Source organism: Triturus cristatus, chromosome 6 (genome assembly GCF_964204655.1).
Source record: "Triturus cristatus chromosome 6, aTriCri1.1, whole genome shotgun sequence".
In the NCBI taxonomy this organism is placed as follows: domain Eukaryota; kingdom Metazoa; phylum Chordata; class Amphibia; order Caudata; family Salamandridae; genus Triturus; species Triturus cristatus.
Window position 1 is genome coordinate 1,685,323,463 of NC_140589.1, and position 26,077 is coordinate 1,685,349,539.

A 26,077-nucleotide genomic window follows, 5' to 3' on the forward strand; every position below is an offset into this window, starting at 1 on the left:
CTTGGGCTTCTGCGGCTCGCCGCGCCGGAGGAGAAGGCCGCTTGACGGCAACTGACATGGCCCCCTGAGAGGGACTGCGGGTAATTTCACGGTGGGCCTGGTGGCGCGCACTGGATGACGAACAGGGGGGGGGGGGGGGGTAGAGGGACGGGGTAGTTCGGGGTGGGGGGGCTGGATAGGGGGGGGGGGGGGAGTTTGGGGGAATGTTTTTAGTTATTCGGTAGTTTTGGTTCAGGAAGTAGCAAAGCGGGGGCTCCCCCTTAGGACGGATCAGGGTCACGAAGACTACGCCCGGGACCGCATGTTAGCCTTCCCAGGGGCCTATCCCTCCCGGATAAGCATATGGCGGGGAGGTTCCCCACGGGTGGGATCCATTAGATAGCACGGGGGGGTGAACAGTCAGAGTCGCCCCGCAGAGGATTCGGGGACCCGCTTGAACCTTGCAGTTGAGACGCGGCCGGCCCCATGGGGTTGTAGGCGACATGCTGTGTTTAAAGGGGATCCGCCTATGGGGTTCGGGTTAGGTTCCGGGGGGTTGACTTACAGGAGCTGTGATCCGCCGGCCCGCAGAGTTGTAGGCGCCAGCTGCTGCTGCCGTTCCGATACTGTGTTTTCTTTAATAAAAACAGATTTAATCCTAAAACTGGTGTTACTAAAAAGCACTACTGGCTCAAGTTTTTCTCTGACAGATCCTCTTCACAGTCCCTGTCCCACTTTGTTTTCACATTTAGTTGTGTGCTTGGTATGTCTTCTCTTATAGTTCTGTAGAACAAGTTACTTACCTTCGGTAACGCTTTTTCTGGCGGATACAGTATCTGCCTGTGGATTCCTCACCTTGTGAATATCCCCTGCGCCAGCATTCCACGGAACTTTTCTTCCCCAGCACTCCACGTCGACGCGTGCGACGTCATAATGCATCGGCTCTGCTCGCGACTCCGTTCGACGTCACCGGAGCCATAAGAAGCCCACGTCGGCGTGATGACGTCAGTTCCACCCATTTTTTCCCCGTGCCTTCGAGGCGAACAGGTGGACTAACGACAGACTCAAAGTATACACAGTATACAATAAACTAATACATATATATATATATATATAACATGCAAAGGAAAGGAATGCAAAGAAAAACAAGCATTTCCTACAACTATACCATACAGCAAAAACACATATCTACAAGACCTTTTTCATGGTATATGAAGGTGGACAACGGGGAGGCGGGTGGGCCAGTGAGGAATCCACAGGCAGATACTGTATCCACCAGAAAAAGCGTTACCGAAGGTAAGTAACTTTTTCTTCTGATGGATACATCTGCCAGTGGATTCCTCACCTTGTGAATAGATTCCCACAGCAGTCCCCACTCCCGGAGGAGGATGTTCACCTTCCTAAACCAGAAAGTCTTGCAAGACAGAGCGCGCGAAGTGGCCCTCCCTCCTCATCTCGGAGTCCAAGCAATAATGCTTTGCGAAAGTATGGAGGGAGGCCCAAGTCGCGGCTTTACAAATGTCTGCCACAGGAACACCCCGGGCCAAAGCAGATGAAGATGACTTAGCTCTAGTTGAATGAGCCCTAATGCCCTCATGAGGGGTCTTACCAGCCAGGGCGTAGCAGATCTTGATAGCCAGTATTATCCATCTCGACAGCGTGCGCTTGTGCACCGCTTTACCCCTAGAACGACCAACGTAGCCAATAAAGAGCTGGTCATCAAGGCGAAAGTCCTTGGTTCTGTCCAAATAGAAACTCACAGCCCTCTTTGGATCCAGGCGATGGAGTCTTTCCTCCTCTTTGGAAGGATGAGGAGGTGGGTAAAAAACAGGGAGAGTAATGGACTGCCCCAAATGAAACGGAGTGACAACTTTAGACAGGAAAGCAGCCCTGGTCCTGAGAACCATCCTTTCAGCATGTAAGGTAAGAAAAGGAGGTTTGGAACTAAGAGCTTGAAGCTCACTTACCCTCCTTGCCGAGGTTATGGCCACAAGAAAAACCACCTTAAAGGACAACAGCCTCAAAGGACAACTATGTAGAGGCTCAAATGGGGACCCCCATTTGAAAGGTTAAAACAAGATTAAGGTCCCACTAAGGCATTACAAACGGAGTGGGAGGAAACATGTTTGTAAGGCCCTTGATGAACCTCAGAACAACCGGAGATTTAAATAGTGAAGGTTGATCTGGGAGGCACAGAAATGCCGATAAGGCCGAGAGGTAGCCCTTGACCGTGGCCACAGCAAAGCACTGCTGAGCCAAGGAAAGAGCAAACTGGAGCACATTGGAAAGATGAGCCTTTAAAGGGTCAATGGATCTCTCTCCACACCATTTTACAAATTTTGACCACCTGTAGGAGTAAATGGACGTGGTGGAGTGTCGCCTGGCCGATAAAATAACGTCCACCACATCAGGTGGGAGAGAGAAGGAACTCAGGTTGCCCCGTTCAATCTCCAGGATGAAGGTGTAAGCTCTGGAGGTGGGGGTGTAGAACCTGCCCCTCCGACTGCGAGAGGAGGTCTGCCCTCAGAGGGAGACGGAGCGGAGGGCACGAGGAGAGGTGGAGAAGATCTGTGTACCACACTCTTCTTGGCCAATCCGGGGCGACCAATATGACTTGGGCCCGGTCTTGGCGAATCTTCCTCAGAACCCGAGGAATCAAGGGTATGGGAGGAAACGCGTAAAGGAGTTGCGAGCCCCAACTCAACTGAAACGCGTGCCCCAACACCCCCTGCATCGGATACTGGAGACTGTAGAATGACGGGCAGTGCGCGTTCTCGAAAGTGGCAAACAGATCCACCCGAGGAGTTCCCCACGTCCGAAAGACGTGACGAACTACCTCCGGATGGAGCCTCCACTCGTGGTCGGCGGAGAACTGCCGACTGAGATTGTCCGCACGCACGTTCAGCCCCCCGGCCAGATGATTTGCCATCAGACAAATCTGATGGTCCTGAGCCCAGGACCGTAGACGTAAAGCCTCTCTGCAAAGACAAAGAGACCCCACTCCTCCCTGCTTCTTGACATACCATATCGCGGTCGTGTTGTCTGTCAGGACTTGAATCGACTGACCGCGAAGGGAAGGGAGGAAAGCCTTGAGCGCCAAACGAATTGCCCGCAATTCCAGAAGGTTGATGTGAAGCAACCTTTCCTCTGGAGACCAAAGACCTTTGATCTCCAGGTCCCCCAGATGCGCACCCCACCCTAAGGTGGATGCATCAGTTATCACTGTGGCCACCGATGGAGGCAGATGAAAAGGCTTTCCTTGAGACAGATTGCCCTCCATGCTCCACCAAGACAGATCCGCTGCAGCTTCTCTGGAGATCCTGATCGACTCCCCGAGATCCCCATTGTGCTGATACCACTGCTTGCGGAGGCACCACTGCAGCGCCCTCATGTGCCAGCGTGCATGGTTGACCAACAGAATGCAGGAAGCGAACAGACCGAGCAGGCGAAGGACCTTCAGAACTGGAACAACCGCTCCATTGTGGAATAAATGGACCATCTCCTGAATGTCGAGAATGCTTTGAGGAGGAGGGAATGCTCGACACACAGTAGTGTCCAGTACCGCCCCTATGAACAGGTTGCGTTGAGAGGGCACCAGGTGAGATTTGGGCACATTGATCGAAAAACCCAAGTCGAATACCAGCTGAGATGTTACTTGCAGATGACGCTGCACCATCTCTGGGGACTCTGCCTTTAGAAGCCAGTCGTCCAGGTAGGGGAAAACCGAAATCCCCGACCTCCTGAAATGAGCAGCCACCACTGCCATCACCTTTGTGAAGACCCGAGTTGCGGTTCCTGTGCGACTTCAGGATTGGGACATGAAAGTATGCGTCCTGCAAGTCGAGCGACACCATCCAGTCTCCTTGCTGCAACGCTTGAAGAACCTGCGCAAGGGTCAGCATCTTGAATTTCTCCTGCTTCAGGTAAAAGTTCAAGATTCTGAGGTCCAGGATTGGACGCAATCTGCCGTCCTTTTTGGGAATCAGGAAATGCAGGGAGTAGCATCCCTGATCCCTTTCCTGCTCCGGAACCACCTCTAGTGCACCCTTCTGGAGCAAGGCTAGAACTTCTTTCTGCAGGAGAAGCAGATGGTCTTCCGAGCAATAACCTTGGCAAGGAGGGTAAGGGGGAGGAAATTCCCGAAAGGGAAGGGCGTACCCAGTCTCTACGAGGTTCAAAACCCAAAGGTCTGTTGTAACAGATTTCCAACCCCGTAGAAAGTAGGACACCCGACCCCCCACAGGCCTTACATGATCCGGGATGGGGGATCTAGGCTGCTTCCCTGAAGCTTCATTGGGAGCAGAAGAGGAGGAGGAAGAAGAGGGGTTGCGTCCAGAACCTCTCCGACCCCTTTGTCTCCCTCTATAGGACTTATAGAGGGGATTCTGCTGCTGCTGTTGCTGCTGCTGTTGGGGCTGCCGGTAAGAGCGAAAAGACGATCTTCCAAAATCCCTAAACTTTCGAAAAGACGAACCCCTAGCAGGAGCTTGCAGTCCCAAGGATTCCACAGTTAACCTGCTGTCCTTAAATCGCTGCAGGGCAGAGTCTGCCTTCTCCCCAAACAGATTCTGTCCGTCGAATGGCAGATCAACCAGCGTAGCTTGCACATTAGCTGAGAACCCAGAGGTACGGAGCCAAGCCTGCCTCCTTGCGGCAACAAACGACCCCATGATCCTTGCCACAGAGTCCGCAGTATCCAACCCTGACTGGATAACTTGTCTGGCAGCCGCCTGAGTGTCCGCCACAACCTCCAAAAAGGATGACTTATCTCCCTCAGGCAACTTAGGGGCCAGAGACTTAATGGAGTCCATTAGCACATGCACATAACGCCCCAACAGGCATGTAGCATTAGTTGATTTTAACGCCATACTTCCTGTGGAAAAGGTCTTTTTGGCTGCCTGATCAACCTTTTTAGATTCCCTGTCAGCTGGAGACTGAGGGAAGGCACCCGAAGCATGCTTGGAACATGAAGCCTGCACCACCAAGCTGTCCGGAGATGGATGAGTTGACAAGAAGTCAGGATCCCCTGGTGCAACCTTGTACCTTCTTGCCACCTGCCTACACACCGCCGGCGATGAAAGGGGTTTCTTCCACACCTCCAAGATCGGCTCCAAGATGGCCTCATTGAAAGGCAACAAAGGCTCTGATGTTGATGACGGAGAATGCAACACTTCTGTAAGCAAGTTGGATTTGTACTCCACAGAAGGCAGCTGCAAATCCAAAAGTTTGGCTGCCTTTTTGATCACTACGTGATAGGGAGCCAATTCCTGAGGTGGAGAAGACCTGGCAGATGCATGCTCCCACTCTGGGGTTGTATCCAACCCACTAGCCTCATCAATGCCTTCAAATTCATCTGAAGAAGAGTCAACCTCACCTTCTTCCACATCTGTCCGATATCTCCTTTCCTCCAACACCCTCTGGGCCTCCCTCCTCGACCGGATCCGGGGAGCCGGCGTCGACAACGTCGTACGTGGCGTCGGAGGAACCAAAGGTACCGGAGTCGGCGGCGCCATAGGTGGAGTCGGCAGCGCCGGACGCGGCGCCGATGGAGTCGGCCTCGGCGTCAAGGAAGGCTCTGAAGTCAGCTGGTCCTTCAGAGGTCGAATCGGATCTCCAGACGGCGCCGGAAACTGCCAAGATGGCGCCATCGGCATAAAGGGGGCCTGAGCGTACTGCTGCGGCACCCCCAGTGTAAAAGCCATCGAACCCACGGGACCAGATGGTGCTCCGGATGGGTAGGCCGCCCTATTAAAAATGCCATACATAGCATTTAAGAAATTGGTAGAATCTGTACCTGGCGCCGGGAACTGAGGAAAAGGAACAGGCCCTGTACCCCCTTGTGGAGTCTCCGGCGTCGGCTCCGCAGTATCTTCAACCGGAGCCTCAGACTCTTCAGGCACCGAAACAGACTCTTCCTGCTCCTGTTCATGCGTGGAAACATCCGACTCCACTCGAACCGGAGTCGATGCCTTAGACGGATCCGATGACCGCGTCGGGGACTGAGTCGGAGTCTGCTTCTTCGAAGGAGAACACCTCGGTGACTTCAAAGGAGAAGGAGACAAGCATTTGCTCCGGCGTCGAAGGGGCGAAGCCGACCTCGACTTCATGGACCTCGAGGACCGACGTCGAGAAGAATGTTTCCTCTTCTTGTGGTGCTTCTTCGACCTCGAAGACTTCGAAGTTGACGACCCCCTCTTCGACTTCTCCTTTTTCCTACCTCTCTTCTCCTCTCCGATCCTCTTCATGAAGAGCTTAGTCTTCCTCTCCTCGAGTGCCTTCGGGTTCATGCTTCTGCAGCATCCGCACTCCTCCATATCATGTTCTGAAGAGGCACCATAAACAGTTCTGGTGTGGATCCGTCATAGACATCAGACCTCCACATTCCCTACAGGGCTCAAACCCCGACTTTCTAGTCGAAGACATACTCTAATTAACAGATTAACACGGCTAAACTACAAAGTAGCCAACGAGCACTGGAAAAAAAACGTTGCGCGTCGAAGGCGCGGAAAAAAGGGAACTGACGTCATCACGCCGACGTGGGCTTCTTATGGCTCCGGTGACGTCGAACGGAGTCGCGAGCGGAGCCGATGCATTATGACGTCGCCCGCGTCGACGTGGAGTGCTGGGGAAGAAAAGTTCCGTGGAATGCTGGCGCAGGGGATATTCACAAGGTGAGGAATCCACTGGCAGATGTATCCATCAGAATTGTCATGTAATACATTTTTTTGTGATTGATGCAGCTGTGATAATACAGTATGTTGAGATTGGTTCGGGTTTACCCGAGAGTTGCATAAATGTGTTTTTGCCAGCTTTTCCCTGCCTTGCATACTGTAAAAAAATTGTTTTGAACTCTAAATATGTCCTGGGTATTTCCAAATGAGAAAATTCTTCCCACCCCAATTTGCTTCATTCCCTCTACTTTCTACAGCATAAGGTTCATATCACCATGCTCTTTGTGGAACTCCTGGAGTTCAAATATGTTGGCCTCCGGTGCACATGGGTTTGTAATCTGTGTTTAATTGCAGAGTATTTTTCCATTGTATCTGAGCAAATTTGAGTATAAAGGGTTTACTTTTGTCCGCCACAGTGGCATTAAGCAAAATTCATTTGGAGAAGCCTTGATCTTCCACCATCCCCGTAACAATGATTTATACAGCCAGAGTATTTATTTTGCCTCTCCCAACCCGACCAATCGCCGCATCAGTTAATCTATTCTACCAAACATTTCTCCCAGAAAAAGTCATGCAGTCTGGAAAAACATAAGCCTCTTGAACTATAATTTCTTTCAGTGCTATTCTGCCCATCAGTAATAGTGAGGGTTAGAATTCTACAGCCTTCTCCAGTGAAGTTAGTATTCTCAGTATATTTAGCTTGTGTTTCAGCAACTCCTCAGCACTTATCCTTAAATAATGGACAGTTCTTTTTCCCAATTGCGGGACCAAGTGCAGTCTTATCTGGTCTCCCCATGGTCAATGAATACAACAGTGATTTGACCCAAACAAACTTGAGACTGGAGGTTTTCTCACATTCTTCCGCACATTCCAAGAACAGGGGCACAGAACATACTAGATTGCTTATGTATATGGAGATGTTATCAGCATAAAATGACATTACAAATATGGTCTTCCCTATTGGGATACTGTAGCGTCCCACTCCATAGACACAAAGCAGACAAGTTAATGGTTTTATCACCAATGTAGACCGTAGCAGGTAGAGTGGGAATCCCTGCCTTGTGGCTCCAATCTCCATGAAACTCACAGAAATAGTCTTTACTCATGCCATGGGAGCTTTACCCAGAATATGAACTGCTGGCCATAATTTATCTTTTACAACATCTTGAACAGACTCTTCCCGGTCTATTGTATCAAAGGCTTTTTCCGAATCCATTTATAATCATAACCTGCATGTTTCGTGCCATGGGGGCTTTTGCCAGAAAACGAATTACTGACCATAGTTTAATTTTTACAATATCTTGAACAGACTCTTCCCAGTTCTATCCGGTGTTTCTATATGGTATAAAGACTTCTTAATTTTGATACTATAACCTGCTTCGGTTTATTTGACAATACCTTGCCGAACGAAGATCTCAGTAACAGTATTTAACAGAGAGTGGCCTGTATGTTTTGAGTCGCTGGGTATACCTTTTGGCTTACGATTCATTACTATCCTTGTCTCTTGCATGGCATCTAGGAGTATCCCCTTTACTCTGGCTTCCCCAGCATTTCCTGCAACTTTTCCACCAGTATGTCTCCATATTTTTTTATATACTTCAGCAGGGAGACTATTGGTGCCCGACGTTTAACCCCCATTCAGGTAGATTATAGCCAGTAATATCTCCTCCTTTGATACTGCCACATTTAAGAAATCTTTTGGATCGTGTGTGAGGTGTAGGTGTGTGTGTGTACGCGTCTCTTCCATTTTTAGTAGCCATATCAGTGATTTTCTAGGCCTGTGTCCCTCATCATGGAGCCACTGTCAGGATGATGCCAACTGATAGTGCGTCTGCAATTGTTCATTAGAAGCTAAATCTCCGCTTGTATGACCTTTCTCCAGTACTGGTTATCAGTCTGTCTGTTTGGGCCACTCCTTTTAGCCTTCCTTATCCAACCCCAAACATTTCCCCTATCAAATATCTTTGTATAATTGTTGTAGTTGTGCCCCAGTCATTAACCCTACTGGTGTTAATACTCCCTATTGAGTCACACCAAGTCTGTGTAAGTGGTCTTTTTAGTTGTTGTTTTTTTAACTTAGTGGTTATAGTGCTATCTAAGGGACATGATCCGATAAGAGCCTGCATTAATGGTCCATGTGTACAAACCTGTCAGCAAAAGGGGATGATAAATAGAAGGTGCCCAAGTATGTGTACATATTAGGTAGTGCTGAGTACTAGGAGTACCCATGTAGACTGCTGTGTTACTACCTCAATATATCTGCCATATTGGAATCATAAATTACCCATTTCAGCCCGTTCGCAGTCAAGGGCATCTGCATCCCGCAGGATGTCTATCCAGTTTAACATCCCAGACACTGTTAAAATCAAGGACCCACACTATTAGTAGCTCGATTAATAGTGTGGGCCTTTGCAATCCTAGTAAAAACAAGCATTTGTAAAGCTAACAGGCTTTGCCTAAGCAAGATATATTGGCATTGGCAAAGTGGTTTGTAGACATGTTGCACAGTAGAGCAGGCTGCTGTGCAACATGGCAAAGTGTTAAAAAAAAAAAAACCAAAAAAAACACAATTTTGACCGCGTCATAGCGCTTTTTTCCTTTAAGCCATGTTGCACAGCAGCCCGCGCTTCTGTTGATCACAAATACCATATAGCTCCCCGAAGGGTCCAGAATATCTTGCATGGCCCGAATAGGCTTTCCCAGAGCTAGCTATATCCCAACTGCCCTTGAATGTGATGTTTAAAATGTGTGGTACAGGTTAAAGTACTATTTCGTTCTCACTTTTACACTGTCCTCCTCTACCAAAGTACGGCCTGTGGGCCACCAGCGGTCCGGCAGACTTTTTTTCTTTGAGGTTCACCAATCTTCTGAGATCCTTGGTAAACAGAAAAAAAAACTGCTCCAGATCTGTTGTTGGCTTTTTATGGTAGCCCAGCAATATCGTTATGTCGTTCTGGGCTTTGTTTCTATAGTCAGTTCAGCGTGTTTTATGAGCAGGGTTGGCCTGCTGATGCCACAAGCATAAATGACTGTAGAAACAAAGTCTAGAATCCAAAGGCAGTTTTGGTTATGTGTTTTGTTTTTACATCCATTGTAGCTTGTACTTTCAACAAGGCAGCCCTACTCATTGGGGAAAGGTTAGATGAGAGAACTGCGAAAGTGCTTAAAAAATATGGGAAATGTGTCTGTGATTACAATGGCGGGGGGAGTGGTAGTAGAGAGGTAGTTAAAAAGAAAAGAAATTCTGCAACTATTTTGTTGGTCTTTTAACCTAGAGGTACCCGAATATAAAATATAATGCAAATACCTTAAATGAAAATGAAGTGCAAGTGCAACTAACCTGTGGAAATGCATGGTTTTAGTAGGAAAGCAGAGTTAGTTCTTGCCGTCACTACAGAATTCACATCTATGTGTATAACTACAAGATCACTGAAATGCATCGTGATTGTTGCACTGTAGAAAAGTGGTGTACATATACAATGCTACTAGGTCCCTTCCTGTGACAGTTTACACTGAACATGCAAGTCATTAGTTTAATAATATATTAGACAGTATAACAGCCTATACAATATAAAAAAAAATTGAAGACTACACACAGTATAACAAACTGCTGTAAACTGTGCAAAAAAGATTTTAAAGAAAGCATTTTCTAGTAATCTTTTGAAATGTGTGTATTTCTTTTCTGTCTTGAAAACCCCCACCCTACTCAGCCCTCTGACAATCTGTCATAAACTAAACACTCACCCCTATTCTGGAGATATTGTGTGGCCTCCATTCCTAACACCGAGATGTTTGCCAAGGTCTCTAATTTGAAGTTTTGTCTTGACATATGTTGTGTGTGCTATAGCCTATTAAGTCATTTATATTTTGATAAATGCACAGTGCAGAATTTTAACTGTATGGACTTAAACAATTGAACACTGTTTTGCAATTCAGTTCTTTACACAGTCTGTTGCTGATTTCCCTTTGATCACATTTTGGGTTACATATGTTTTTATTACTGGCCCAATGTATTCACCTTTTCCACCCAGCACCTCTTGTGAAATTTGATTCATGTTATTTGTCTTGGGTCCCTTGTTGAAAGGGTTCTGCAGGTTGCTCTTTTGGGATGTACTGTTAGATTTGTGACGACACAGACATGAGGCTCTGAAAATCAATTTTTCCGATTGGTACACTAGAATACCTTTCTTAGCAGATAAAATGGACGTGCAACAGCAAAGAAGAACACGCTTTCCAACTATGCAGATATAAAACCTAGAAATCAGTTAAATTCTCAACAAATATATTGACAAGGTTGTTTCACATCAGTTTACAAGACATTACATTGCACAGTTGTCAAATCATCCCCAGCATTACAAACTACAAAACTGTGCCATACCAACAACATTTCCCGCTCAGCTTTCAAGGTTTTGGAGACATGTGCAACGATCTTCCTAGGATGGTACTTCCGTTTTGTAGCTGTATCCACTATGACTTCATCAAACTGATCTTCTAGAATTTTTATGTCGAGGCCTAAACTCTCAGGGAAAAAAACAAGAATTCAATCTTACAGAAAAAGAAGCCATACTAGTTTTAAGGACAAACTGTTAACATTCTTTTACTTGGAGCAGAAAGAAAAATAAACTAATTAGATAAGCTGTTTTAGAGATTTGGTCTAGGGATTGAGTTTGCAACCACAGTCTCAGGTGATCTGAATCATAATCTTAGCACCCACCACTTGATCATGGTGTGTAATCCTGGACAAATCGTTTTGCCTCTCATAGCTCCCATTTGCTTATCTGACAAGATTGGAAACACTTTGATCGAAGCTAATTTATAGCTTTAAGCGCTACAATAATAATTAAACATTTGTGCTAACATTTGTGCCAATTGTATTTAAAATGTGTGGTGCAGGCCCATTTTCAGGTATAGGTCAGAAGAACCCTCTAGAATAAAGGAAACAAACAATCCTTTGGTCCCCCAGCAGCCCCCTTAGAATAGCTAACCAGTGAGATTATACATAATGATTTGAAGCTGTGGGGATCTGGGGCGTTCAGGGTCAAACAAAGGTGGTTCTTCCATGCTGAGAAAAGATTACAAATGTTACAAGGTTTGTTACAAAGTAGAAAATAACAAAGAGGGAGGCAAACTCCCATTAGGAAGGGCACTCTGAGGACAGTCACCCAAAACAGTAATTGCAACTGCCATTTTAAAGTTACTACCCTGCCAGGTAACTTCATGGTCAAGTATCAGAAACATGCCTAATACTTCAATGTGTCTGGAAAAATGTTAGCTTTCAAGCAGCTGACAAACCAAACAGTAAAACTGCCTCCAGGAACATTTCAAATGTAGAGAGCAGTCTGAGCAGCTTTCTAGTGAACTTCATACGATCAACATGATGCATGACATGCATGTATCAATATGAACTAGTAGCAGCCACAATTCATCATTCAGTTGACAATATCCACCAATACATGAAGATCACCTCAGGTAACAAACAGCACCAAAAGCTAAGAGATCTCCTTCCTGAAAATCATATTCAGGATGTTTTCTGCTTTCCTTGTGCATAACCCAACAGAATGGATTTAGTTTCCTTGTGAATCATAACTCGCATTTGAGATCTGGCTAACCAAACGCAGCCCTCTGTAAAGGAGGCAAACACTGTAATCCAAACCAAGATATGTGGGCCTGGTATAACTCTTTCTGCACTAACCTATAGCAATCAGTACCAAAGCCGCCTCCTACATAAGGCCTCTTCTTTGCAAGTCCAATCAATGTTCAACCACCTCCCTACTTCAGACTAAAAACCTTGCCCTATCGCAGATCAATAGGGTAGGGGTGTAGAATTCATATCACTAACCCAGAGGAAAGACTGTTTGGGCTCAAGGGCAACAGGTTTTTATTTTTATTCTGTCCCTGTACACTGAACAAGACGACCCAATTTTCTGCAGCACAAACTCTTCGGCCTCCAAATCGCAGTGTACAGTATAGGTATAAGAAACAGAATTGTTTTCTGGTAAAGCAACGATCGAACATAGATATGAATGAGGTGTTCATAATTGTATATATGGTTCATAAATGCAAAGACTTTACTATTAGGGCATGCCCTCTATGAAAATGCTGAGTTGTACGCTCAGTTTCCATTACTGAAAGCGGTTGCAATATAAAAACGCATACACGTTTGCAAAGCTTAACAATGTGACTTGATAATGCTCCCAGAATATTCCTAGTTTATAAACAAGTGCATGCAGAAGAACAAAAGGAATATTTGTGAGTGTTTTTAAAATCAAATGTAGCCAGATATTATTTGCAATTTGATTTAAAAAAAACAAATATGGCATTTTTGCTAAACTATCATGCAAATTTTAAGAGTAACTTTAAATATCACTTCTCGAAGGTGCAATACAACATGTTTAATGCAAGCCAGTGTTTTAAATAAAATAGTAGAGAAGAATCAGTGTATGAACAATTAATAGCAGCTTTATGGGTAGCATAGAAGAAACAAACATAGGCATAGCCAATAGGTCTCGCCTTTGGGACTTTATAAGTGTTTTGCTAGAGCTATTGTTAAATTTAACAAGTGAAATGTTATCTCAAAAAGCACACAGTTTGAGTAAAAGAATGTTTAAAATAAGAATAATCTCTCTCACACCCACAAACTCCTTAATGCAACAGCAGGTGTGGGGAAGCGCACACGGAGCAAACATACCACAAGTACTTAGATTTCCCTTGGCAACTACCATAGGTATTAGATGGCTTGACCTGGCCCCATAAATACACCATTAGAAGGCAAGAATGCAAAGGTAAACCAGGCAATGGGGGGGGGGGCGCTGAGAAGGACCTGCGCTCATATAATGTGAGCATCATTGCTTATAATATTAATGCATAAGAACTCGTAATACTGTTGTAATGGCAGTATCTTTCATCTATTTCGCCAGCAAATGCTTACTGGCGTTTTCCATTACGGTTTTAGTGTCATGCGTTTATTATTACATATTTAACAAGAAACCGCAAGCTTCCATATCAAAACCTTTAGAATAGAAAACCAAGAGGAACTGAAAATGTGCAATGCCTCAACATGAAATACAAGTAGGCGCTATACCATTCTCCAAGTTACTGTTGAAAGAAATAAACAAGCATTTGCAATGCAATAGGTCTCGCATTTACACGAGTTTGCGCTATTGGCATTGTAACTGACAATGCCTCTAATGTTTTGTTATTTAAAACAAATAAAAGACATTGTCATTTACAATGCTAATAGATTAATATCTCGCAAATGCGAGACCTATTGCATTGCACTCACTCACTCACACGTAACCACCCAGTGGCCACCTACATGTAACTACCCAGTGACCACATAACGCTAGGCGAGACAGGTCCCAAGTATGCCACAAATTTAACTCCCGACAGACACAACTCAAACTTTAATCCTTCTGAGGTTGATAAATTGAGTACCAATAAATTGGGCAGTATTAGCACACGTGCTTAAAAAGGGCAATAACTGTTACAATGAGCACTTTAAACGATTTGCTATCATTGTTATTTTAGGCCACAGATCTGAAATTAAATGACTCAAAATAGCCAACCAATGGAGGTCTTTCAGAATTACTAATGAGATGCAAATACGTGGACAAAAAGGCTTGTTATTTGCCTCTGAGGAAAAATACCTTCAGCTGGGAATTTTCTGACCCAATTTTCTGAATTTTGTGAAAATAACCAAACGTAGTGACTTGTATTCAGTTTCCTTCCGCCATCGAATTTTGATCACTTTCATTTTAATCCAAGATAAACCGGTCTTCTGTACGGAAGATGCTATCGAGCGGTTGGCATGCAATTTCCTCTGCTCCGCGGATTTTGAACATTACGATTCTGAGGCCAAGAACCACGAAGTGGGCGAATAAAAGCGGGTTCTCGGAAAGTCACGTGCGAGGCGCAGTGAGCTGTTTATTTTGGAAGCTATGCCGAGACGTGTGACTACCCAAACAGAGAAGCGTTTGTTCGAGAGCATGCTGGTGTGAAAGCACTTTGAAAAGCTTGTTCGGAGTCAAGGTTTAAAGAAACAATCTCTCGGCATGCCGTGGCGGGGGCGGGGGAGCGCATTCCAGGAGGGGGAGCGGACCCTTTGAAGTCTGATGCCGAGGCTGTGCTACACGTGCACGCGCAAGTGGGCTGAAGCGCTTCCTTAAACAGATTGCATGGCGGCACGATGCACGTGATTGTGCGAGTGCTCGCCATGCAATCCACTTTTGGGAGCACTTTGAAATGCCCCTTACTAGAGTCTCGCATAGCGATTGCGTAAACACAATAGCTAGGTGAGAGCTAAAAATACAAATTAAAGGGGCAAAATGTGCTGAAGTCAGAATCCAGTGCAAAGACAGCAGTTGGACAGAATGCAGAACAATGTCATACATTCACCCCAGTACAGAGATCTGGGCCTAAATCCATCGTTTTTGCTCACCATTCCGTTCCAGTTTGGCAGTTCGGGCTGGACTGTTCCCATTGGGCACAGGGTCAAGACTGATTTGTATAATGCGGAGTCCAAACTGCAATGGCATGGTGAGCAAAAAAATGATGGATTTAGACCCAGATCTCTGTACTTGGGTGAATGTATGACATTGTTCTGCATTCTGTCCATCAATAGTTCTTTTTGCAGAAGTCAGAATCCAGATCACAAAGACTTGTTTAAATATCCCAGCTGTGCTCATGACCCTTCATGACAAGCAGTAATTGTAACACCATCAACATTCAATGCAAAATAACAAACAGAATCGCAACATGATAAAACGTCACATGCAAAACATCTGCGTAATGAGAGTTCGGCACTCCACGGGATCACATATCAAAAGTAAGATAACTAGGAAATAAAGGTTATGCGCCAAAACACAATAAAATACCGAATACAAAAAAAATAGAGACCCATCTGGACTGGACAGAGAGCGGTGTAAATGAGGGTGGAGAGCGGAAGGGGGGGGCTCGGGGGCTTCCTCGCCGGGCTGCTGGAATAAGTGCGCGGCCCGTGGCACCCGCGCCTGTCGCTGACACTTCGCTTAGTAGTGTGAAACTTGTACAGACATCTGCAGGGCAGACAGGTCCAGCGCAGGCGGTGTTTATTTAATAAAAGTGCCTGTGAAGTAACTGCAATTGTACCAAATGCAAAAAAAGCGACCACGCTTTAAAGGCACGAAACACGATACTGTAGTGTGTGCACTAAATGCACAGAGCATGCATGATCATATATACTTAATTTGCATGACAGTCTCACAAATGCAAAAAATCCGTGAAGAATTTGAAAAGATGTACGACCTGGTGCATCAAAACATTCGTCCTATTGGGCGTCTATGGGAAAAGGCTTTAGTGCATATGCGCCTGTGTACTTTGTGTGGTATATGTGTACAATATGTGGAGTCGTGCATAGCATGCACAATTCAAAGTACATGGAGGATATACGACGTGCAAAATCTGTGCAGTACGTAAACTACGTGCACAGTGGGTGTATGGTGTGCACAGCGGGTGGCTGTACTGTTCTGCAAGTACCCAGCATGCACTGTATGTGTGTGTTATTGTGGACTGTTATGTACACGCTGTGTACTGTCCACGCACAACAGTCAAGGTGCGCTGGAACTAAACACAGTAAACAGACCATGTATGAAGTACATGAACATGTGCAAAGTATACAATAGTAATACTTTCTCTGTGATATGCACAGTGCAGTGACAATATACAGGATATGTGAGTGATGCGCACAGCACATGGAAGAGATATGCAACATGTATACAATAGGCACAATATGTGGATGGTATGTGCAGTACGTGGATTTTAAACTCGGTAGATGGATGACATGCAAAGTATGTATACAATGCTCTTAGTACTTGGATGATGCGTACACAATGTGCATACGGTCTGATACATCACATCAAGGAGATCTGTGGAAATGTGATAGTATATAAGAGCCATATAGTGCATTAATAATCGGCTGGGTGAATGCACAACATGCTTAATATCCACTCAACATGTACATTGGCGATATGTAATGTGCACAATATTCACAGATCGCAGATGTTGTGCTTAGCATGTACACATTATTCATACATGGTGCTCTGCATTTGGTGGTCTCCTTGGAAGACCACCCAAAGGTGCAGGGTCCACCCTTCGTCCACGGGTCCGGGATACAAACTGAGACCAACACTGGAGTGCTGCGAGAAAGGATATTTATTACAATCTCATGAGATGGAGAGAGAGAGCATCGGCAACAGACACCCGCAGCTTGTCTGAGGAGGCAATCTGCCAAGCACTTTGGTTCCACGTCTTATATACCCTTCATCCCTACCCTCTGCTTGTACAGTAAAGAAAGAACACCATTATTATGCAAAGGGGGGATGTGTACAGTAAAACAATTAACAAAACTATACAAGCAGAGGTCAATCTGATAAGTTAGCAGATGGTCACTGTTGGGCCCCTGCAGGGCATAGGTGAAACCCATAATTACACAACAAGCAGAGGTCGATCTGATAAGTCCGAAGATGGTAGCTGTCAAGCCCTGCAGGGCGAAGGGCAGGGTGAGGACAGTAAGCGTGGGCGAAAAGTCCTGTTCAACTGGGGTTAGCAAGAGTTCAGTCAGATTGTGGCAAACAAGGGCAAGGACAGGCCTGCTCTACTGGTTTAGCATGAGTTCAGGCAGGTGGTGGTGGTATGTCAGGTCAGAAAACAGGGCAGTGCAGAGGTGAGGTGAATCAAGATGTGAAGTCACAGAGCATTTGTGATACAGATAGAAGGTCAGTGATGAAGGGTGGGTGAAGCGCAAAATGGCGGAGCAAATGGCAAAATAACAGATACTTTTCCACAGAGTACAAAATGGCTGAGCGAGTGTCAAGATAAAGAATACATTTTCCACAGTGCACGCAGCACCCGCTCCTCGAAGCCTCCAGTCATTGTTGTCACGCATGGTCCCATTCAGCCCCCTCTGTCTCGTGCACGTGGTTCTGCCCGAGCGCACTTCAGCTGCTGCTTGCACGTCTCTAGTAGAACCTTGCAGTGTCCTATGCATGCAGAGAATCCTGTGTCCACGAGGCGCAGGAGCCCTCTTTTTCTGCATCCGGGCTTCTATATGGACACAAAGTACTGAACGGCCCTGAAGACGTACTTTTTCCACCAAGCATAGGGCTCCTGGATTGTGTACACAATCTCTGCCCTCCCCCGCCCCCAGGACAGTTCACGATGCACTCTTGTAAAACTTCCAACATTACTTTACTCTGCGAAGTGCCATAAAACCACCCAGAACCGATGTGCAAACGCAATACAAAATAAATAAACATAGACTGCTTGGATAATATGCGCAATAGATGCACAAGGCGTGTACAGTGCACGGCGGTTCACGCTCATATGAGCACCGGGGGGATACTCAGTACATGGGGGAAGTAAGCGGAAACCATTCAGAATTCCCAGCTCATGGGGGATATATGCATATCACATAGGTTACACGCGAGATTCGTGGTTGTACGTGACGTGGCGTCACATAGGTGTCCTTGTGTAGCGCAACTGGTGTTCATGTAAAGCGCTCCGATACCTTCGGGTGAAGTTCGCGCTATAAAAACAAGCATCCCTGGGTAGTAACAGAGCATCTGGCATTACTGAAAGCTGGGATAGTGATAAAACAGTGTCCGGCTATTACTAGGAGATCATAGATTGATACACAATGGGCACATAAGGAATGAGGAATAACGTGGAGGAGACAGCACTTCCGCATCGATTCCTGTAAATTATTCCGCATTTGTGGACAGATTATCACACGGACACTTCGCCTGCTTTGGGCAGGTGAAATGTCAGGGTCAGTACTGCTGAGCAATGGTAGTCACGCAAATTACAGGATTACATGCTATTACCGTCCGTATTGAGATTACCGTGCCGCTCAGTTGAAAAGGGTTTTAAGCACTTGTTTGGCATGCTGACATGGAAAACAAACACCTACTGCCCTCAGTGGTAGAACATTGGGGGCCGCTGGAGCTGTACCCCCGAGTGCACGTATCTGAGCATTGTATATCAGGGCTCATATGTGATAGCCCAGAGCTGGGATCCCTCAAGCCAAATTGTTATTTCTACGCTGCTGGAACAATAAAGGGTTTCGGAAAACATTTCACGTTCTGTACGTGCCCTAGCATGGGTTCCGACCAGCCGGGATAAGAGGCTTAGCGAGCATTGCTCAAAGTTATAAACCCCAAAGGTATGGGAGAAATGTACGCGAAAAAAGTTTCCTGAAACCTACAGTGCCTAACATGAAGGCTTAAACAGCAAGCGGTGCCCTAAGCGCCTTAGGGCGGTTCACACAGTCTCCATGCCCGGACCAAACAACAGACAAGCACACGAGTGGTGCGCGCGCGCCACGCAAGACATCTGTTTTGCATTACTGCGCACGCATCTGTGCACGATAAATTAAAACAGATGTGGCCCGTGCGGGTAACCGCAAGCAATAGGCCGTGGGCAGAGCAAAGGTGGGATATGTGCCCGCCTTTGCCCAATTGCGTGCTGTCTTTCTTAGAAAGACGCACGCAAAAGCCAATAGCCTGTGACAAAAACAACACCACACGCACGAGCGTGTGGTGAGCTTTTCAAAGCCCATTACAAAAAGTCTCGCCAGAGCAACGCATGCGCGCTGCCACAGGCTTGACCTAAAAAATAATTAGGAGTCCCAGCCTTAAAGTCACAAGGGTATACAACCAGTTCGCTGACTTTGCTTTGGTGCTGATTTACAACTTACAGAAATTCACAAGAATTTACAAAAGAAAGCCTGAAAACCATACTCCTATACAAAATGTTATGAATTTTATTTTTGAGGAGCGAAATGCTGTAGTATTCCTTTCCATCCTGGAAAATGCTTTTACCACTATCTAGTCCGTAGTATATTTCCAATGTTTTCCAAGGTTGGGAGGGGAGGAGGGGGCATTAAACATGCTTTAGGTATACACAAACTCACAGGGCTTTCCAGCCCTGTAACTATTACTTTTCACCTCCCTCTGAGGAGAAATCTTCAAGTAAACCCTTTTATCAATGCAAAACCAAATTTTGCATGTGTGAGCACGTTTTCATAGGTAAACAGCCCAGTTTCTAAATCATCAACATTTATAACAGCACCGGTCGTGTCATCATACATGCTGCTGCACATTTCAAACTTAGAACAAATAAAAGTATTTTATATCTACCTCATCATGCAGTCAGACCATGGCTGTTTGCAAAAAAGCATGCATCAAATTCAAGGTGCACTTAATTTAAACAAAACAGAAAACTTCACTCATGCCTCATATCCTGAAGACAGCATCAAATCAACACTGGGTAGCATCAACAAAGCTCTGTGTCCCAGTGTGAACAGGCTGTGCTAGCAATGGAATAGGCCCGTATTAGTAGATTTGGACAAAGGAGTCTCCCTAGCTGTAGCAAAATAGTATTGATATTATATGTTATTTTTTTTTAATTATATTTTTGTGTTTTTTTTAGCGCGAACTAGATCCGCAAGGGTATCCGAGCGCTTTACAGGATAGTCAAGTGATATACATAAGAACTTAGGAGGGGTGGATACATTAGGAATAAAATAAATAGATACTTTTTACAGAAACAAGCAGTCTCAGTTCCCGGGGTGTATACATTTGGGATGAGAACAGGTAGATACAATTTATACGAAACAAGCGGTCTCAGATCCCAAGGTGTGAGGCCCAGAGGTGCCGGGTGGATATCATCCGGAGAAGCCATGGTGAGGCCGTAGTAGGAGGTAGAACAGGGTCGCAGAGGTGACTGTAGGGAGAGTTAGGAGTGGAATTTGGCCATAAGGAAGGTTTTGGCCTCCTTTTTGAAGCGCGCCAGAGACAGAATTTTTCTAATGGCAGGCGCGAGTGAGTTCCAAATTCTTGGTGCGGCTCCAGAGAAGGCCTGATTGTTCTTTTTTTTCCCGCAAGTGTGCTGGTTGTAGCAAGAGGTCTCTGGCGGACAGGGAGTTTCTGGCTCCTCCGGATTTATAACGAGTTTCTGGGCGAGAAATGCAGGGGAATTGGAGTATAAAGCCTTGTGAGTGATACAAGCCATCTTAAGTTGGATTCTGGCCTCGATGGGAAGCCAATTCAGAGCTTGAAGGTGTGGAGAGATGTGGTTGAATTTCTTTGAACCTGTTAAGAGTCTGGCCGCAGCGTTGGGGCCAGGGAGATCTTGGGTAGACCTGTGAGGGTAGAACATCCATATTCCAGTCTGGAGAGGACTAGTGCCTGGATTGCCATTTTTAAGTCGGGAGTGTCAAGGAAAGGTTTCAGGTTTCTTAGATAGCTCAGGTGAAATCTGGCTGTTTTGGCCATCGAGTTGATGTGGCCACGCATATTCAAGCTGCAGTCTAGGGTTATTCCAAGGGATTTAGCAGAGTCCACAATGATTGGTGGGCAGTTTAGTGCTGTGACAGACTTCATCCATTCGAGGATGTCGGGGTTGGTTTTGGGTGGGGAGATTAGAAGAAATTCAGTTTTGTTTGCGTTAAGTTTGAGCTGGTTAGAGGTGAGCCAATGTACAATCCGCTTCAAGACCTCATTTAGGGAAAAAATGTCCTCAGGAGAAGAGATTTTGATGTAGATCTGGGTGTTGTCGGCATACATGTGGTAGGAGATATTGGCGGTGCAAAGCACTTCTGCGAGCAGTTCAAGGTAAAGGCTGAAGAGGGTAGGGGACAAGGTTGATCCTTGGGGGACACAAACTGTGATTGGAGAGGGAGCGGACAAGGGACCATTGATGAAATCTCTGAACGGTTTTGGCGGAAGGACCTAAACCATTGAAGAACGGGGCCATCCAGTCCCATCCTGAGTTTGAGGCGTTCAAGGAGTTTTTCGTGGTTGACCGAAAGCCGAGGATAGATCTAGGAGGATTAGGAGACAGGTTTTGCCTTGGTCAAGGGCTTGGAGTGCATTATCCACGATGTGGAGGAGGGTGGTTTTGGTGTTGTGCTCAGGTCAGAACCCGGATTGGAAGTCGTCAAGTAGATGGAAGTTGGTGATGTGTTGGCTCAGCTGCTGTTGCACACATTTCTCCAGAACTTTAGCTAGGAGTGGGATATTAGAAATAGGTCTGTAGTCAACGGAAGCAGGAACCAGCATAGGTGTTTTTTTAAGATAGGGATGACTTGGCCTGCTTTAAGAGAGTCCGGTGGGACTGGTGTATGTTTAGGGAAAAGACGGTGTATGTGGCGAGAGGCAAGCCTGGGAAATGGACTAAGGTATGGGGTCCATGGAAATCACATCGTGGACATATCTGCGCCCCGTCTCTGCCGTTAGAGGTTGATATTGCTTTGTCCCCCTAGCCACACGTTCTGCGGGATTGTGTAAGGTGTGTTCCATGCTTTGTCTTCCCATCGCCCCCCACTACCACTTCCTGTCAAGAACTGCTTCGGACACTGTACGTTGTTCCCCGTCCTGGGAAGCGCACGCTGCTATTTCGGACTCTCATTGCCTTGAGTGTGTGTTGTATTTAATAGAAAATGAAACTGTTTTTTCCGATTGCTCTTGGCCTATGGCCACGGCCTGTTGCATGTGCTCATGAACTGCCGGGAGCTTCGCCCCTGGTTCATTTGAATGTGTGGCGTTGCATTGCGGGCCCTCGGGCTCTGTAGCGGCCGGCCTTGGTGGTTGTAGGCCCTTGTATGTATTTTTATTGTGTAATAAAGATTTCTTTAAAAAAAAAAAAAAAGAGAGTCAGGTATAGAGTCCCTGTAGGAGGGAGGCATTGATTATTGCAGTCCAACGAGGGATAATAGCCTGAGAGGCAGCAGCAAAGCAGTTAGAGGGGAGAGGGTCATTAAAGTGGTTGTTCGGGTTTAAGAAGGATAGAATTTGAGACGGAATGTTCATCATAGACTTTGAAGTTGGACCAGTGCGCTTGGTTTTTGAGTGATGTCTGGGGGGGGCAGCGCGGAGGGATGAAGCAGAGCTGGTGGGGTTAGGGAGTAAGAGGCGGATCTAAGCTTGTTTCCTATGGCAGTGATTTTGTCGGAGAAGGAGGAGGAAAAATTCCTCGCATGATATTAGTGATTTGGGGGTTTCTTTGGAGGTTTTTGCCAGTTTGTTGGATTGGTGTTTGACCATTTCGAATAGCTTGCACTGTCCGTTCTTGGCGTTCTCCAGTTCTGTTCTGAAGAATTCTTCTTTTGACTTGAGGACTTTCCTATTATAGGCATTTCTGGCCTGGCGGAGAAGTTTTAGATGGGCTGCTGATGGGTGCTGTTTCCAGTTTCATTCTGTCTGCCGGAGGGATCTCCTCTCATTATTGAGGGATCCGTTGAACCAGGGGTTCCTGTCTTTAATTTGGGTTCTTTTTAGTTTTAGCGGAGCAAGATCATCAAGAAAGTTGGATAAGAATGTAGAGTGATGTTCAGTGAGGTTGTTGACCAATGTACATATTAGTTGAAGGAAGTGAAAGGGGCGTGGACAGTTGGTTATTAGTTAGCTAAACCACAGCAGTTCTGTGAGCCATGAATGAAGCACACTAAGAATGTGACATTTAGATCACAGTTCCTCACATGAATGATAGAGTTGGACAAGTTATACCAGTGCTCAATTTGTCTCTCTACCCAGATATACTCAAAACCCAACTCACTAACCTTTGGACCCACTGTCACGCCAGCTAGAAAACACCAAGGACTTGGACACAGAAAATAGAATACTACCTTTCCCACATTGTACAGTCCGTAGACGACAACACCATGCAAGATTGTAATTCTTTTTCTGGGGACTTTCAGATAAGGAGATGAATAAATTACTGAGGCACTATGATATAGAGAGCAACATTACCGACACCACACCTTTATTAGGATGGTCTATCAGCTTCATACCAGAGGAGAGAATATTACATAACTAAAAGGTGGCACCAGTCTGATAACTAGCAATATATCTTACTGGAAATAAATAATGGTCCACCATAATGAGTATAAGGTTTTCCAATGGGAGTATTTTACTCTGCACATTTGAAAGATGAAAATGTAATTTCCTAGACAGTAAAATAGATGTTAATAAATGACTGAAGTTTGTAAGTACCTTAGATACAATTTTCATTCTAAAACAATATTTTAGCTCTAATTAATACTTCTTTGCAGTTGGGAATGGACATTAATGATGGGATACTTTCCACAGTAAGCCCCACCCCCTCCAGATCAGGCTAGAATAGAATGCCCACTTGAGGTACATTACTGCTGATGTCACTCGCATAGTGCTAGGGAAGTGTTATATTCTGCCATATAAAATAGAAGTAGGCAAACAGGCAATTTTATTACAAGACCGGGGCTCATATTATGCGGTCTTTTCTTCCTTTTTAGGTCTCGACTTGGCAGCGCATGCGATGCATTCGCTGTCTCAGCGAGACCTAAAGTAATCTCTATATGTTGGCAAGCAGCCGGTAGTTTCTCCTGCTGCTTAGTGTTTCTTACCTTTGTTTTCAGTGGCCCAACTGACTTCCGTGCAGTCCAGAAGCAGCGGCCACCAACTACAGTTTTAGTCCGCACCGTTCAGACTTTGTCTTGCGCATCGCTGCCTGACCTAAACATGGCAGCGGCACATGCGCAAGGAGCCGGTGTGCGCGAGGGGTGGGCAGCGCATGCTGCTTGTTTTGTTTCCTGCTCCTAGCAAGCTCTATGGTCACCAACGCTCGCAGCTGACCCACATAATGTATTTTTCCATTTATATACCACGGGCTGCCACGCTCATTCTTTTTATGTAGACGAGCGCCGTGTGATGCGCTCTCGCTGCACAGACAGTGCAGGATGTCTTCGCATGGATGCCTCACTGTGATCACTAGGCATCCCCCTTGGGAAGAAGCGCCAGTCAAAGCACCTGGTTGCCGAAGAGCTCTTCATCGATCCCAGACTGGGATCTTCTCAACCTCACGCTAGGAAGGTACGGAAGGCACCGTAAAAGTCCTAATCGAAGAGAAGATGCTTCTATCCATAAGGCATGGTGGGGAACATTAACCTGCAACATACCCACATGGGATGTTTCGAGGGCTAACCAAGTTGGAACTGTTGATCAACATTTTTCGTTTTTACTGTAATGTGCAGGACAACAAGACCCTTTTATTCTTGAGTTCTATTAAGCACGCATTGGACTTGCACTAAGAAATGACCGTATTAAATGTAGGAGGTGCCCAGGGCTTCTGCGCCCTAAATGGTGTATTGGTTACTGTAATGGGTCTAACAGAAGCATAAGGGCGATTTAACCCCTTCAGTGCCACGCCCTTTCCCCCTCCTGTGTCGGGCGTTGCACTAGTGGGTGGGGTTCATGACGAGATAGTCTCGTCATGGGCACAGCGCAACCGTGCTCCATGACGAGACTCTCGTCATGGGCACTGAAGAGGTTAAACTGTGTTTTCATGGTGATACTGGGTGACCAATGTGATTTGTGGCAAAACACAATTACACAACTGGCACTAGTGTGATGTACTTATATGGTGATTTCTGTGTTTCGGTATAAATTGCTGCATTTTCATGCCCGGAGAGTGTAACGTAGATCATTCAAATTCTTGCTTGGTCCGGACAAAAAACAAAAGTAAAAATGATTGTCATTTATAACGCAAATAGATCTAACTTTCACAAATGCGAGACCGATTGCATTGCGAATGCTTGACCACCATGCTTTGACTCCCCGCCCACCCAGGAGCCTGAAGGCAGGTCTGGCCATCCTGATCAGAAAGTAAATCTAAAGTCCAGCATCTGACATTTTAATTAGAGCAGGTTCGACAAATGAAAGAGTTAAATATTGCCATACTGATTTTTCAGCGCGATTCCTGGTCTTTTGTCTGCGCCAGACGAATGCCGAAATTAGACGAAATGCACTGCATTTTCCTTTCGCTGCTTTTCACGGTTTCTTCAGGTGTGAAGACCACAGTTTCAGCTTCACGGAGGCTCACAGTTGCTGCATTGGTGTGTTAACTCTCCCAGAAAGAACACGCCTGCCCGCGGCCTCTATGCAGAAGGGGTTGATGCTTTTGCTCGCTGTGAAATCCGTTACGCCACTGATCTTATCAGCTTTTGCTTTTTTATCAGCCTCGGAGGTCGTGTTTTGGAGAGAAGAACATGAGTTAAATTTCAACCAGCCGACACGCAGTCACGTGACATCCTACATTGTTCACGTTTTGATTTGAACTTCGTCCTGCCCGAATGAGGAAGCAATGGAAACTGAGTTGAGTTTGCGCTATATAAAACTGAACAAAAAGGGCAACTGGGTAATAATGCCTCGCGGTGTGTTCTCCAGAAACACCTATCTGATAAGCAGATTCTAAATATATATAAAAGTTTTATTTTTTTCAAGGAAGGTGTGATTGATGGCACCCATTACATACATTTTGCAGAGAAAGGTTGTTGTTCCCATGATTTTTAACATTGCAATGCCCACAACACTTGTTTTTTTAACATTAACAATGCCTACATTGATACACAACATATT

General features: G+C 45.8%; 1 protein-coding gene across 2 annotated transcripts in view; it reads right to left on the reverse strand.

Moving 5' to 3' along the window:
• The window catches only part of NSL1 (NSL1 component of MIS12 kinetochore complex), a 150,642-nt gene that overhangs the window by 66,163 nt on the left and 58,402 nt on the right, over nt 1-26,077 (reverse strand). Inside the window, exon 3 of one of the 2 annotated variants that reach the window (XM_085612872.1) lies at nt 11,032-11,162. In XM_085612872.1, coding sequence (XP_085468998.1) covers nt 11,032-11,162 — 131 coding nt within the window. Of the gene's footprint in view, nt 1-11,028; nt 11,163-26,077 lie in introns of both variants that reach the window. The other variant, XM_085612871.1, reaches the window with a different exon arrangement.